This window comes from Sparus aurata, chromosome 5, assembly GCF_900880675.1.
Source record: "Sparus aurata chromosome 5, fSpaAur1.1, whole genome shotgun sequence".
Taxonomy (NCBI): domain Eukaryota; kingdom Metazoa; phylum Chordata; class Actinopteri; order Spariformes; family Sparidae; genus Sparus; species Sparus aurata.
In genome coordinates, this window is record NC_044191.1 from 27,622,358 (window position 1) to 27,638,745 (window position 16,388).

General features: G+C 44.4%; 2 protein-coding genes across 2 annotated transcripts; one reads left to right on the forward strand and one right to left on the reverse strand.

Moving 5' to 3' along the window:
- Window positions 1-372: 372 nt before the first annotated feature.
- Window positions 373-12,655, reverse strand: rnf180a (ring finger protein 180a). Its single transcript, XM_030415989.1, has 4 exons — window positions 8,734-12,655; window positions 3,556-3,793; window positions 2,459-2,584; window positions 373-1,442 (listed from the first exon to the last, which is right to left on the reverse strand). Exons 1-4 carry the CDS (start codon window positions 9,751-9,753, stop codon window positions 1,237-1,239), a joined length of 1,590 nt encoding a protein of 529 aa, XP_030271849.1. The 5' UTR covers window positions 9,754-12,655; the 3' UTR covers window positions 373-1,236.
- A 735-nt stretch (window positions 12,656-13,390) lies between these two features.
- htr1aa (5-hydroxytryptamine (serotonin) receptor 1A a) lies at window positions 13,391-15,246 on the forward strand. The gene has a single exon (XM_030416028.1). The coding sequence runs from the start codon at window positions 13,843-13,845 to the stop codon at window positions 15,124-15,126; it is 1,284 nt and encodes a 427-aa protein (XP_030271888.1). The 5' UTR covers window positions 13,391-13,842; the 3' UTR covers window positions 15,127-15,246.
- Window positions 15,247-16,388: the final 1,142 nt, after the last annotated feature.

The window sequence follows — 16,388 nt, forward strand, 5'->3', positions numbered from 1 at the left end:
TGTTAGCGTTCCAACTGGCAACACAGTAAACCACTTGACCTAAATTGTTGGCATTGTGCTCAAAATATATACATTGATATAACAATACAACATCGTTATGCCTTTTAATCATGATTTGAAATAACAATTTTATGTTTGTTAAATGTGTTTGTAAGTAACAGCCAATTCCTGAATACTTCACAAATATATATAAATAATGTGTGATTTAATAGCAAAATTGTAATTTTTGTGACTTGCTCTTGATTCTTATTGAAAAGTTATACCAAACTGACAACGAGGCCCAAATCACAGGCTTTCAACGAGTGAAAAAATAAACGTAAAGCACAAACAGAAGAATATTTGGCATCCCAGCTTCAAAACTTTAGGCATGTCAGGAATAAAGTCATTTATTTGGCCGTAACACATGATTTCATGATCAAGAATTCATTGTAAAGCCATATCTACATTTGTGTTTTTACAGTCTGTGCTTCTGTGTCAACCTTGTTTTCTATAAAATACAGCGGACTTAGTACAACCAAACGTTTATTCCCTCCAGGGGGCGCTTGAGAACAATTAGAACACAAAATTGCTTTGCGTTTAAAAAAAAAAAAAACAGCAAATTAAAAATATCCAGCAAGACATGCCTGCATAGTATAATGCAAGTGCTGATTAAAAGTCAACTAAAGTTTAGGAGCGAGAAACTGTGTGTGGTTGTAAATTGGAACGCAGAGGTTCATAAAAACCATAAACAAATGGTTTCAGCCCATACCGAAGAGTCAAGTCTTTCATTTAATTACGTTTTCTGAGGATGCATAATGATGAAAATCCACCCACAAAGTGCTCACTCATGTTATTCTTTTTTATTGTTATTATTATTATTGTTATTATTATCATCACAGGAATATGCACTGTGCCTGTGGTGGTCCTGCAATGTTATGTTCTGGGAGATGGTAAATTAACTCCCCTCCTGACAGCAACAAGAGCTTCATGTGGAGACAGAGAACAGAGAACACTGGATTTCCAAACATCCCCCTACACCCTGCATTTCCCCATTTCAATCATTTATTGATGAGACAAAACAAGCTGGCACGCTGTTGTTTTCCCTTCACCACGCCATCCCACCTGCTTGGATCCACCCATTGTCTTCTCATTAAAGCCTTCATCTCAGTTTTTTCCCCATTTATATATTTATATATAGGAAACCATCTTTTCAACCCCTCCTCTTTCTATGTCGCTCAATCACTGTTGCCAGGACTGTCAAAAAGAAGGAAAGAAGAGGTAGCAAAGAAAGCAGAATATGAAGAAGCCAATAATCCAGTTGACTGAGTAGATGTAGATGATGACCATGTCCATGTCAAAGCGCCAGCCCCGAGAGTCGTCCTCAAAGTCCATGGCGTCCAGGCGGTAGCCTCCTCCGTGGGGGAACTGGCGTCTGGCCATGGGACTTGACTGCCTCTGGAAGCCTGGATTGGGGTGATAAATGGTTTCCATTAAAGTGACACTCAACTCAAAGTCTATATGTCTACATTGGTTCTCTCATCAGTTCAATTTATGTCAGTTAGAATGGATTTTAATGGTGATACGATTTTATGATAAAAAAATATGATTAAAAGCATTAGCTACTCCTCTGCTGTCCATATGCTCAGTTATATTACAATCAAATATTGTGTCCCCAGTGTTGTAAAGTACCCAAAACTCACACTCGAGTATACGTAAAGATATCCTGTTAAAATATTACTTCATGTGAAAGTCACCCGTAAGTCTAAAAGTAGCTAATGTCAAATGTGCTTAAGGATGGAGGTTGCAAGTAAAAGTAAATTATACACACAGATTATTTATATGTAGATATATACTGTATACTATGTGTCGATCGATTAACAGCCTAAGATATTAGTAATTAAAGTTATCAAATAAATGTAGTAGCGTAAAAAGTACATTATTTGCCTTCAAAATGTAGTGGAGTGGAAGTATCATATAAACAAAAAAGGAAATACTCAAGTAAAGTACGAGTCCCTCAATGTTGTAAGTACACTACTTTAGTGAATATACTTTCGTCACATTCCATCTCTGATTCGGCCTTTATTGGAAAGTGTTGTGCTGCTTTCCTTGAAGCCTTGAAGCTTGAAGTCGTTCATTGAGTCATATTTTGCTGAACGCAACTGTTGACACAAGGGTTGCAGTGTTCAACACCAAAAGAGAGATTTGGGATCCCGATTCTATAATTAGCAACACAATATCCGTAGTTGTACATTAGCTGGGGGGATGGTACATCACTGTTTCCCCTCCGGAGAGAGAGAGAGATGAAGAATCATCCATGTGCAGCAATCTAAATTTGCATTCTGCGTGCTATAAGTTGATGAGGCCTTGAGGGACCCTATGTTTGGGTTACTCTGTCACAAGTTGAAAATGTTTCCTACAGCTGCTCTCTTTAATTGACCCTGAACAGAGAGAATTCCCATATGGTGAGCTGAAAACTTGCCTCCAAAGATTCGGAAGAGTTTTCTGCAGCTAGGCAGTGGCCACTTCGCGCAGCTCGCTTTCTGGAAGTTCTGCTTCCGGGATAGGTACTCCTTTGGGAAGAACGTCCTTGCGGTTTGGTTTAGCTCTGTCGAAAAAAGACGAGGGGACATACTCAATATTATCGCAAGTGAACATCTTCACTCACACCTCCATTTCTTGATTGCATGGATAGATTACGTTTGATTTATTCAAAACAAAAAAGAAAAAAAAAAAGACAGCAGATGCAGCATCAGCAGACACTCATTTTCTCCTTGTTCTGTTTCTGTGTGACCTTGGCTTCGGTAATCAACACAAGAATCTAATCTACAATCCTCGTCACCTAATCACTCACAAGGGCCCTCAGTGTGTCTGCAGTCCTCATAAGCGCGGCCACTTTGCCTTTTTATGGCCGCAGCCACAGTGTCCCTGCCGCTCACGCTCTCCTACAGACATCTAGAAGTAGGCCAAAGTGAATCACAGAACTTCATTTCTTATTCATAGCTTTGTCCAAATCAGACATGTCCTGTGCAATCAGCGTGCACTGATCACGAGGTTACATGCAGCCATGTCGCTTTACAGCGCGCGTGTGAAAATGTCATTGTTGCAGCATATTGTGTAACATTGTTGTGTAAAGACATTACATTAAAGATAAACAAAAAAAAATCTGTTTTTTGTTTTTGTCCCACCAATAAGGAACATTATGTCTTATTTCCACCAGAAAGCACTAAATAAAAGTGTTCAGATTGTGTTTGATTTTGACTTCTCGTTTCTGGGTGACTCATCTGGTCGGCGCTGAACTAAAGGTCTACTCTGCTCCCTATGGGACATCTGCAGCTGGGCCCTCTGAACAATCTGCAGCTTGGATGTCATCTGTGCAACAGCCAACAGACATATGAACACACGTACTGCATATCTGGAGATAAACGTATAAGCCCGTGTCAGTACACCGTCAACGATACTTTGTGCTGTATCCACCCCGTATTATTCGATCCACGATGAGTAGAGTCATGAGTAGAGGTGATAAGTATTCCAAATCATGTAAATTGTGCAGTGAGTGCTTTCTGCCCATTAGCTCACCCTTCTGGAAGAAGACATGTGTGATGATTGTTCTGCAGAGGGGGCAGGGGGTGTTGGTGGGGCTGTTCTTAGCCAGTGTCCTCAGACAGGGTTCACAGAAGATGTGGTTGCAGGGGTGACACATGTAAGGACTGAAGTACACGTCCAAACACACTGCGCAGATGTAACCTTCCCTGTCCCCGGCGCTCACGTCCTCGTCATCCTCGCTGCTGCTGCTGGATGGGTTCCCTGTTGAACTCTGGGAGAAGGCGGGAAAAAGGCAGAGACGCTGTCAAACAACGAAGGATCAAATGGATTGTGAAAGGTTGATCAGCACTCATGCATGACATCCTTTCATTTAGACCTCCTCCTTCTCCTGCAAAATGATATATTCATGAGTGTATACATGCAAACATGCACGTGCCACTCTGCAACCCTTTGTTTCCAGTGTGCTTTCGATTGGATTAAATTCCCACCAGTGCACAAACAGGCAATTTCTGAAAAAATTCCAAATATAAATACACTTCTGTGAATCTTGATTCTTTATTTCTACGTCTGTTACTTCCTCTGTCTGTAAAATCTATAATCACGAGGGTGAACCCACTTTTGGACGGTCATGTCTACATGGGATGAGCTTCTCAGACAGACCGATTAAAAAAGGACGAGAAGGAAAAAGAACAATCCAGAAATCCGACCCCCAACATATGTGGTTCTCAAAATGACATCATCACTATGCCATTGCAGTGGCTGGCCATAAATATAAGCGAAAATGTATTCGTCAACCTCTGGAGAATTAAAATACTCTCCTTTTTAACACACCCTGCTTGATGAGTGTCAGTGTCTCTGACACTCACCTGCACAGCGCTGTAATACGTGTGAGGCCAGGAGGGTGTCAGGTGTGAGTTCAGCGGAGGGAAAACGTCTACCAACTTGTGTTTTCTCACCTCCTCCTGTAAAGCATAAACATTGCTTGCGTGTGTGTGAGAGAGAGAGGGAAAGAATAATCTGACCCTGACGCTGGACCTAATTCAAACTCAGAGACATGTTGTATCTCCTCAGGTGGAGTGTTGCTATTGCTGAGGAATCTATTGAAGTGTTTCTTTCTGTGAGGCACAGCGTGACTCATGCCTACACAGCTCTTACAGTAAGCAACACATTTTGTTTACGCTGCATATGGCCCGTCCTCTGTTATTTTTAATCTAGTTTGTATCCTTTTTTCTTTCATACAGAACAATACATCTGCCACCCCCACTCCTCAAATCCCTCTCATCCCCACCAGCAGTCTACTTGCCCACCCTCCCCCGAATCCACACTCAGCTTCCTCTTTTCCGACTCGCATCTATAACTCATATGAGAGGATGCGCTCTTTTTTTTTTATTTAAAAGCCCTGAGAATCTCCTCCTCAGACCTTTGTCTGCGGACCCCTCGAGGATAGATGTCTGAAGCTCCAGTCCTGAAAAAGGCCCAGGGGTGCTTCCAGAGTAATTACCACTCTCTCACCTAGGGGGAGCTCCAGGGACTTCCCTGTTGCACCAGCCCTGACTCCCAAGGTGTGTCATTAACACAGAGCTCACAGGTTCTATGTAATCATGGACTCTGTGTCCCTCCCCTGGCACTGTAACGTGGCAGCTTTGTCTTGGTTACATTGGTAAATGTATACATAAATAAATAAATATTCTTTATCATAATGTATTGAATTAAAACATCTTTTAAATCGACAGGGAGTAAACCCTGTCTCTTTAATATCCTAACACCAATTAGCTTAATTTGACCAATTAAGCAACTTCACTGCAAACCTGAATAAATGTAGTTTCAGTGAAAACTTGATATGATTATAATTCTTTTACAATAGCAATAAGTGTTTCTGCAGAAATACAAGCGGCAACTGAAACCACGCAGATTGCTTTCAGTAATTAGAGGCAGCTGGATAAAGTAACTGAACAATCCAGCACTAATTACCTCTCCATCACACAGGATGCAACCTCTTCCTTTGGGAAGCTGGATGACAATAACACCTGCTCTGACCTTTGGCCTACTGCACGCTCAATACTGCACAAGGCACCACAGTACATTGAAACACTAACAAAAGATTGGGTTTGAACTGCCTTTACAAGAAACCAAAAAAGGCGTGTGGGCAGCAATTCACAGGGAATTTGGAAAGGGGGATATAAATAAAGCATCATACCGAAATATTAACCAGCCGTTGTGACCGAGGTGTTCAACAAAAACTATTGTCGGGCTGCCTCCTTAAGTCCTGAGTGCTTTATGGCTGATAGCAGAACTGCTGTGGTTGTCAGAAGCTCCCAAGTGAGGGCGAGTGTAATTGTGCAAAGTGCAAACAGTTGAGAAAAGAGCATGCATACTCAATAAGCCTTAATAATGATAAACGACAGATCAAGCTCCTTCATTTTCCCTCTGAATAAAAAGTTTAAAGCTGAACAAACACATTTGGAGTTTAGCTTAGCATAAACACTGGAAGCAGGAGAGCCAGCACCTTGTTTGCTTAACTTACACACAAACGGAGATGTTAAGATGACGAGTCGACAAGTTGATGACTTCCCGGAGTGCTGATTTAACTGTGAGATTGACGGGTGCTTAGCCGCTTGCCACTCACATTTCTGCCCGACTGCTGATTGGTCAAATGTGCTGCACTCGCTCAACACTGAACACAGTCGATGAGAAAAACAGGTGACTCTCTTCAGGGAGAGGAGCTATGGGCTTCCCACAAATATCTAGATGTGTTGCTATGCTTTTATGGAGAAAGAAAAAAAATAATTTTGATGGTACAGTGTCTCGTCAATGTTATCTTACAATCTTGGAGCTGCTTTACATACTTTCTGTTTATATTCGGTGGTTTTGGTGGAATTTAAGTGTGATGATGGGCATATGTTTTGATTTTGGATGGAGCAAAGCAAGCTGTTAACGTTTAGCCTTTATTCTAAGCTAAGCCATCAGACATCAGACATCTAACAGCTAACATCTAACGTTCAGCAAGAAATCAAATAAACACATTTCCTTCATGGTCCAAATATTCCTTTAAAAAAAACCAAAAAAACCATGCAGTATGTAATACATATCGTGCTTGAACATTAACACGCCAACTCCGATGAGATGCCGTCAACCACAAACAATATAACCTGCAGGGGGGCCTGGCGTTAGGAAACAGATATTCTCTGTATCAAAGCAACTAATTCTATTCTATTCAGCAGTCAGAATAATTTCAATCCACCAACGTGACTGCAGATCTGCAGCAGCCAATCAAAACAGAAATCTGCTCTTTTGTCTGGTTGGTTTTGAAGGGCTCTCCGCCCAAGCCTCATCATGCAACTAATTCAGATGTAACCCCACTTTAAACCACACAGACAATGGCTATTGAGATGAGCTGGGTGCTGATAGGGCTGTCGAGAGTCAGACTCTAGATGAAAACACACATGGGCGCATACACATAAATGTGCGTGCAGCCGGATTGTCACATGAAATGGCATCAAAAGTGGAAGGAGCAGCATTAGTCTGATTTTTGTGCAACACACAAAACTCACGCTTGCTCACGTTTTTTTTTAGTCCCCCATCTTAAAAGAAAAATAGACCATAAAGTGGATCAGTTATGTAATTCAAGGCTTTAAGTGTCTCACTTTAAATTTCAGTGCCTCATATGAGAAACTTTAGAGTTTCCTGCGTCCACAAAAGTCACGGCATTACCAAAATAAAAAGGATTATCAAAAAGAAAAGTAACAGTAAGTATCTTGGTAATGCAAATTGATAAAGACTGCACATGACGACTGCAATGTTTGATTTGGTGGACTAATCGGCCCCTATTTCTCCCACAATCATGTTGCTTTGATAGTTAAAGGTCCATTGTGTAGGATGCACTTGCATCTAGTGAAGTGGTTGCAGAAGCTGACCAACTAAACACCCCTCATCACAATGAATGCTTACTTCTGTAATTCACCTGTCGGCTCTCCTGTAGTTGGCTCTGTCTCCACCTCTCCCTTCTCCTCTGCCTCCTCCTCAGACACTTAATCCTGTTCTTCTCTCTTTGACCAACTAAATACCCCTCGTCTCACCCTACCCTATAGTGGCCGCAAAAAATGTGAAAGGCTCTCCTCTAGAGCCAGTGTTACAACGTCACGTGATGTTCCTGGGCCAAAAATACTTTTCTCCCATAAGCTTACATTGACTCCTTTAACTATAATCATTAGAAAACCTATAGGAGCCGCACAATTAGATTGTTTTATCCCTGTTCAAATCCACTGGGCATGTCCTGCCTTAAGCTTAGAGGTGTTTTAGCACCTCCTAGTGACGGTTTTGTTTGACTAGGAAGTAACCTGTCTGTTCTCATGTGACCTGAAAGCAGGCTTGTCTCAAACCAAAGAGCAGACACTTATGTTATCCACTTATGTTATATCATTTGTTTGAAAGCTTGTAAAATCATCACCTGTAAGTGTCTGTGTTGTGTAACCTAATAATCTGATGATGTTCGGTGATATTTTGGGGTGGGGGGGGGGGGTGGGGGTGGGGGGGGGGGGGGGGTGGGGGGGGGTTGCTGCGATGTGGCTGTTTTTGCCTGGTGTGAAAGTGGTATTGGCTAGAATTGTGTGGGCTGTTGTGGGAGCTGTGTTATATGTGGAGTGCATTAAGTGCACTATTATAATCTAATATACACTTATAGTAGAAATTCAGACAGTTTAAGATGATCCCTGACTCTTAAACCCAAGAGTCCAGGTACACAGTACAGGGCACTTAACTGGAAGTTAGCTGGCTTGGTCAGCAGAAGGGTCTAGAGCTCTATGGGCCCAACAACAGGGAAGATCTGGGGAATGTTACACCCAGGAAGTACCCAGGAAGTTATAACCCTAACCCTCCGATGCTGTATATAGATTTTAAATTTCAGATCTATAACGCTCTACCATTGTAGATATAAAAGATTTTAAGGTAACGATTTTAAGGTAACGAAGTCACTAACTTCCCTTAAATTCCTGCAAATTGTACACAATGGACCTTTAATAAATGATAAACTTAGTATTAACATAGTAGTAAATTATTCAGTGATATCATCAGCGGCTCTGTGGTTTCTCCAGTGGCAAAAATATATGAGATACTGGCCTGATCCTAATCCTTAAATCACTGGAGAAACATTTGGTGAGAAAGCAGTAACTTCGGTATGTGTTGACACAATGAATGTTCAGTTGTGTACTTCACCTGTCGGCTCTCCTGCAGTTGGCTCTGTCTCCACCTCTCCCTTCTCCTCTGCCTCCTCCTCAGACACTTAATCCTGTTCTTCTCTCTTTTACTCATCCTTCTCTCCCCAAAAGGAACACAAGGCGGCACGGCTGCCGAGGTCACGCTTTGACTCAGCACCTCCATCACACCGCTGCCTCCTTCCTCGCCATCCTCCACATCCACCTCTTCTTCTTCCTCCTCTTCCTCTTCTTCTTCTCCGCGCTCTGCGCTAGGGAAAGATGGATTGTGCATCTGATTGTGAGTGTGATGGCTTTGCGATGGTCGTCCGGTTCCCGCCCCTCTTCTCACATCCACCCAGAATGGATCTGGCTCTCTGGATGAGCTAAAGGAGTGGTGGTGCAGCTCTCCTGCAGCAGTCCTGGATGAAGGTGTGGATCTTGTTTGAGTGTTAGGCTGAGGGAGAGCAGAAGACACGGACCTCATTGCAGGCCAAGGATACTGGGAGTTTATATTGGCGGGGATGATTCGGGTGAAGCCGGTACTGTGCGGTCTAAGACAGGTTTGTCCCCTTTGCGAGTTTGATCCTTCTCCACCTTCCAATGTGCTGTTTAACTGGATGTCAGAATTACTGCTAGATGAATTCTCGGCGCTTCCTCTTCCCTGTGCGTCCTGGCCACCGTCTCCATGAGTCTCGCTTCTTTCAGTCTTCCTCTGCCTTTGTTTCCCTCTTTCCCTGCCTCCTACGTGTTCAACGACTTGTCTTTCTTCATCCCTGTCCTGGTTTCCCTCTCTCCATCCTCTTCTGTTGCAGGTCTTTTTGTGCGCTTTCCTCCCCGGCAGGGAAGGTCTCACCAGCTGCTCCACACCGCTCGACCTCCCCTCTCCAGCTGTATCCGCACACCTCGACCTCTGTCTCAGTGCCTTCAAACACGGGGTGTAAGTCTCGTTGTTGCTGTTGTCTTCACTGGCATCCTCGGCTCCGCGACCTCCAACTCTGCCTGAGCCGTTGACACCAGAGGCGCCCGCATGGGAGCTCATGACGGTGCTATGGAGCCCCTCAGTCACCAGCAGAGCGCATCTGATGCAACATCAACCAGCTAGCCTGGTCTTTCCCCTGTCATCTTTCCCTGAGTCTTCTCTCTGCCTCCCACTCCTTCTGGATGTAGAGGTTCAAGCTCTTTTTTTTTCTAAGAGCTCGAGCGACTGTTCCAGTGTAGAGGAGGTGAGCAGTGCAGCCCCTGTCCTGGCCTGTCCTGCCCCTGTTAGCCCCCTGGGACATTCCACACTGTTGACAAAGACAAAGTCCCCCTGGTGAGCCCCATTACAATAGGTGCACTGTTCATGGCCTCACTATTGTCCTGTGTGACCTATAGAAAACACACTGCTATGGAACCACTGAATACACAAAAATAAGGTGAAAAAACCAGAGCCACCTTTTTTTTCCTCACGTCCAATAGCATGGCGTCAGCTTTTTTCCAATCCAGGGTGAGTGATTGCGTGTGTCGTTTTCATGAAGAATAATATAAATCCTCAAAGGAATTATGAAAAACAATCACTTTGCTTGCCCTAGAAGAATCTGCTAGACCCAAAGAAAGTCTGCAACCACAATAAGTTTTTCTCACATTGCCAGGAGACAAGTTTGCATCTCTGTCCTCTTTTCCCTGTTCGTCATCACAAACGCGTTGGAAAAGCAGAGAGCAGAAGATCAGATGACATCCAAAAGACATTAAATTGTGTTTTTAAAAGTCTTAATCACTAAAACGCTGCCTCAGACACATGAGTTTTTTTTGCGAGAGCTGGTACAGACGTTGCTAAGGAGTGAGATATCTTCCTTCCTTCCGATCTCTGTTGGGAATTGCACATGTGCAGTACCCATCAGGCAGCTCACAGGAATAGAAGCTGCTGAACAATGGTTATTTTTGAACATCTTTTACTTCAGTCACTCTTTCAAGCTCAGCGCCGACGGAACAATGTTCAAGCTGAGAGCTTACAGCCTCAATTCAGCACAGGGGTGATTATCAGCGTGTTCACCCAGGTGTCCTGTTTATCACGGCCGATCTGAGCCAATATGTACTCACGACTTCTGCAATGCCAGGAGTAAATGCCGATTATATACATTCACACTGAAGGCAAAAGCCAAATGTAGAAAAAAAGTTCTGCACTGGGTCAAGAACCAAAGTGAGGTAATACTGACGTAACAATCAGGGTCCTCTTTAAGGATAGAGCCTAAAAGAGGATGTTACTGATACGCAGTCTGAAAGGAATCTGAGGCATAATAATTATTACAAATCCTTTACTTTATCAACTTGTTTCAAGTCAAATAGTGTTCATCAGGACACAGCAATTATTCCCCGAAGCAAATGTTAATGTATTTTTATTACAAATGTCAGGATAACCTGTTCAACAGCGGTTTGTTCTGACAGGCTGCTGTAGTGTTTCCAAATAGAAAGTCTGAGGAGGAGGAACAGGAGATTCTTTGTCTTAGGATAAAAACTTGAGAAAAATATGAAATCCAGTATTATTATGGCTTAGGTTAGGTGAACTGTTCAAAGTCATCATTCTAACTCATTATATACATTTTTATGACTTTATATAACAAATACGTAGAACTGGAAGTGATGTAGATCAATACTTTTAATTTTGAAGTTTTGAGCATCCGGAGCATGCTTTGAGGAGCCTCTGCAACAGCATTTCATCCGGGAAAATGTTTCATGTGAGAACAGGACTGCTCCACATGACAGGGTCACATAATAAACTACAAGGTAAGACTCTCCACAGTGAAAACACTACAGAGACCTCGTCTGCACTGAAGAGCATATTTCCAGTGAGCTGAGAAAACCCGAAGACAGAAAAGCTCAGAAGAAGAGAGGAGAGAGAAAAGCAAACCCGGCTCATCTGAAGGACGTCTGAGCAGAGACGGGTTAGTAAGTGCACGTTATACAAAGCTTAAGTATTCAATTGGTTTTGAGTTTAGAGATTATTTACACATTTTAAACGCATGAAAACAAAGTGATTAAGATGTTAGTCAGTAAAGTCAATTCTCAGAGCCAGCAGCAGCGAGTGGGCGTCAGTGTGAGCTGGTGGACAGGCAGCATCTGTTCAGCTGGCAGAGACGAGATAAAAACTTTACCTCCAGAATGTTTCAATGAACTACAACCACATAACTTGTGTTGATGTCAAGGCATTTTTAAAGCGGTGATAAAAAAAAAACATCATCTTCACCTTCAAGGATCAAAAATTCATGATAGAGTTATAATTGACCTGCTGTGGTGCCCTGACAGCATTCACAGATGTCTACTTAAAAAGTGTTGGTCTGCAGGGAGATGCTTATTGGGCAGCAGAGGGATTTTTCACTGCAGTACTGCGAGTGACCAATGGGCGGGAATTTAAAGCGAGGCTGTTGAGGTCCAGGTGCCATCATACATCCATGGTGTTGCTTTTGTAGCTATAGTGGAAGGTAAAAGTGTAAAAAAAAAAGGTAATACTGACTTAAAGCAACATTATATAACTTTTTATCTTAAAATAGAAGCTTCTAACTCATTTTAATGGTACAGTGTCTTGTAATAGGGTGAATGGTGTCTCTGTCTCAGCCACTCCTCCCTCCATCACTTGTTTCTTGCACTGTATAACATCAGTGAGAGGGAAGGTTTCCACAAGTTTTCGACAACTAACATTGTCGTGCCGTAATGAGTTTTGTTCGCGGTCAGCGCCCACATGTGTTCTGACAAATTTTTAAACACCTGGGATTTGTGTTTACAACAGCGGTGTCGCACTCCGAATGTTTGGGGGATGACAAAATTGCAAAAATGTGAATTTCCACATAATGTTGTTTTAATTGGTTATGGTTATTGGCTAGAAGCAGGAATACATTCTCTTTGAATGGGTTAGTTTGTTAAATTTTTGTTTTTCTCTCCATTTCAATTCAACTCCAGGTTAAATTTTCATCCAGAATAACTGAAACCCTGCAGCACACCCCTCCCACCCTCCCTCCCTCGGTTCTGCATGAAGGGAGCATTTTGTTCTCCCTCACCAGCTGTTTTCACTCCACCTGCTGACATTATTAGTTGGCAAACGCAACTATTGTCCTCCCCTCCCCTCCTTCTCCCCCCTGTCTCGCACACACACAGAGATTGATTCTCATCTCTTCGACCACCACCTCCCTCGGCAGCTCATCGCCTCCCTCCCAGGATCCTTAATTCGCCTTCTGCTCCAAGTCCCGAGAGAGGTGTCCGCCATGTGTTGCAGTACCCGCCGTGGGCAGCAGATGGCAGCAGCTCTCCTCTCTGGACCGTCGTGGCGCTGTCCCTGGTCCTCAAACCACCTCTCGCTCTTAACAGCGAGGGCTTGTTACCTCGCTCTCCATCATGGCTGGAAACGTACGATTTCTGTTTGAACTCATTTAAAAAAAGAAAAAATAATAATTCTTTGAGGTCTTAGTAACAAAGAAGCACATGTTTCGGGTGAAATTTAAACCAAAAGTTAATTACAAGTAATGAAAAATTACGATATTGTATCGGTCTTCTTCGCGATCCCGCAATATTTGTAAGAGACAGAACTTTATAAGTGCTCGTCCTGACTGACGCCTGCCCTTTTTAAGATGTAAACTAACAACAAAACAAAACAAAATAAAATCCACAAAACGTCAGATGTAAAAATTAACGAGAGAGAGGTGGGCAGGAGAGCTCTGCACCCTCGTCGCCTGTCTGCAGTGAAGGACGGAGCAGCGAGGAGAGCAGAGGCACAAAACTCCAGGGCGACCTCCACACGGTCTGACGTACCCGAAACTGCTCGTATAAATGAATTCACGGCGTCACCGAGCTCAGATGAATTCGCAGTGCCAGTGAGCGCACCCAGGCTGTCAACACTCACGGGCAACAACACGCACAAACCCCCCTCCATCTCTCTCTCTCTCTCTCACACACACACACACACACAAACTCACAAACACGTCTGCGTCATGCGTCCTGAGAGCGACGGCACGAACGCGGCAACTCCGATGGACCCCGGTAAAACGCACAGCGGCAGCAGTCTGCGGGGCTGACTGTGTCCTGCTTATCTGTCCAGCTGCGTGTCCCCCCTCCCAGAACCACTGCTCTGGGAAAGTTGCGCTCCGAGTGCGCTCGCATCATGGATTTTGTAACAGCGAGCAGCAACGACAGCAACGCGACCGGCGGTTACCCCGACGAGGTGGACGTGGTCGCCGACTGGGACGCGGGTGAGAATGGCACGGGGTCTAGGTCTGTACCGGACCTGCAGCTGAGTTACCAGATTATCACCTCTCTGCTCCTGGCGGCCCTCATCCTCTGCTCCATATTTGGCAATGCGTGCGTCGTGGCAGCCATCGCCCTGGAGAGATCACTCCAGAATGTGGCGAACTACCTGATTGGATCTCTGGCCGTGACTGACCTCATGGTGTCGGTGCTGGTTCTGCCGATGGCGGCCCTCTACCAGGTTTTGAACAAGTGGACACTGGGGCAAGAGATCTGTGATGTGTTCATCTCTCTGGATGTACTGTGCTGCACATCATCCATCCTGCATCTGTGCGCAATCGCCTTGGACAGGTACTGGGCCATAACAGACCCCATTGACTATGTAAATAAACGGACACCCAGGCGAGCTGCGATCCTGATTAGCGTCACCTGGCTAATTGGTTTCTCTATCTCTATTCCGCCTATGTTAGGCTGGAGAAGCGCCGAAGACAGGGCGAACCCCGACGCCTGCAGCATCAGCCAGGACCCGGGCTACACCATCTACTCCACGTTTGGGGCTTTTTACATCCCTCTCATCCTCATGCTCGTCCTGTACGGGCGAATATTCAAGGCCGCGCGGTTTCGGATTCGAAAGACGGTCAAGAAAACCGAGAAGACAAAAGTGTCGGACAAGTGCTTGACTGTGTCTCCGGCCGTCTTTCACAAGAAAACCAACGGGGAGGCCGGGGGCAAAGGCTGGAGGCGCGGCGACGAGTCCAAACCGAGCTCTCCGTGCGTAAACGGCGCGGTGAAGCACGGGGAGGAGGGCGAGTCGCTGGAGATCATAGAAGTTATCAGCAACTCCAAGACGCACCTGCCCCTGCCCAACACCCCGCAGTCCTCGTCGCACGGCTACGAGAACATGAACGAGAAGAACTCGGGGGCGAAGAGAAAGATCGCGCTGGCCAGGGAGCGCAAAACGGTGAAAACGCTGGGGATCATCATGGGGACCTTCATCTTCTGCTGGCTGCCCTTTTTCATCGTGGCGCTGGTGCTGCCTTTCTGCGCGGAGAGCTGCTACATGCCCGACTGGCTGGGCGCAGTCATAAACTGGCTGGGCTACTCCAACTCCCTCCTCAACCCCATCATTTATGCCTACTTCAACAAAGACTTCCAAAGTGCTTTCAAGAAGATAATAAGATGCAAATTCCACAGAGCGTGAGGACATTCGTGTTGACTTAAGAACTCGGGGAGTAAATCAAGCGGACAGCAGGACAAAAAAATGTTTACTGACTGTATAGAACAGCAAAAAAACAAAAAAAAACAAAAAAAAACAAACAAACACAGACTCTCATTCAGGGACAGTCTCTCTCTCTTCGGCCTGTGTTGGAGGAGCGTGTAAAAAAAAAAAAGAAAAGGCAAGAAAAGAAAAGAAAATTCAGGGTCACTGATGAAATGAGACAAGACGGGAACTTTTCGCTCTCTTAATGTACAAGCCTCATGTTTATTCAGTGTTGTAGCTACAGTATATAGCCTTTACGCGACGGCAGCCATCATCGTTGTATTGCCATGCAAGACGTGTCATGTGCTGAATTTCCATGCATTTTACCCATGAGACACGCGGGGAGGGGGAGGGGAGGGGAGGAGGGGAGGGGGGAGGTGGGGGGGATGGTTCCGTCCTACATCACCGAGCTTTGTAGCACTGAAACAATAAAAGCAATCAAAGTTTGTCATTAAAAAAATATGAGTCCATTTTTGTTTTGAGGGAAATTTAAAAACAAAAGAAAAAAGTCAGGAGCAGGAGAGGAGATCAGGGCCACAGCCTCACCGTGGACCTGTCGGATTCATGTATTTTCCATGTAGATCACAAGGAATGAGCCCTTACAGTAGCTTTGACAGGCTACACTCATGATGATGATGATGATGATGATGATGATCAGGTTATCAGTGTGTGTGGTGTGTTTGAGGCCCCACAGGTACCTAACAAACCCTGCTGCCAGATCCATCTCAAAGCTGAGATCAAAAGTAGATTGGCATTTTCTAGAATGGAGGCTGGTATTACATTTATGATGTGTTCTCAATCTTTCTCCCATCTCTCTATTTCTGACTCCCAGATTGTCTCCTGTGTGTGTGTGTGTGTGTGTGTGTGTGAGAGAGAGAGAGAGAGAGAGAGAGAAACAAGACCAGACTGAGAATCAAGAGAGAGCATCAATCTTTTTATTCTCCCCCTATATGAGATTGTCATACAGTAACATTTCCCATAGAAGGCCCTATAGTGCTTTGAGTGCTTGAGAAGACAGTGTGTTAACGTCATATAAATCAGTGCTAAATTTAGCACACACACACACACACATACACACACACACACACACACACACACACACACACACACACACACACACACACTCTCTCATGATAACACATGATGTAGAGGGATGCTCAGGGCAAACAGAACGGAGAGGAAACCTCCTCGCTGCGTGGCCG

What these genes read in the sequence shown, in the direction of transcription:
- rnf180a (XM_030415989.1), bottom strand. Translation starts at nt 9,753, where the DNA reads ATGAGCTCCCATGCGGGCGCCTCTGGTGTCAACGGCTCAGGCAGAGTT. An exon ending in ACATGTCTTCTTCCAGAAGG is followed by an intron (nt 2,585 to 3,555) that starts GTGAGCTAATGG and finishes TTTTTTCGACAG; the next exon opens with AGCTAAACCAAACCGCAAGG. An exon ending in ACTCTTCCGAATCTTTGGAG is followed by an intron (nt 1,443 to 2,458) that starts GCAAGTTTTCAG and finishes ACCCCAATCCAG; the next exon opens with GCTTCCAGAGGCAGTCAAGT.
- htr1aa (XM_030416028.1), top strand. Translation starts at nt 13,843, where the DNA reads ATGGATTTTGTAACAGCGAGCAGCAACGACAGCAACGCGACCGGCGGT.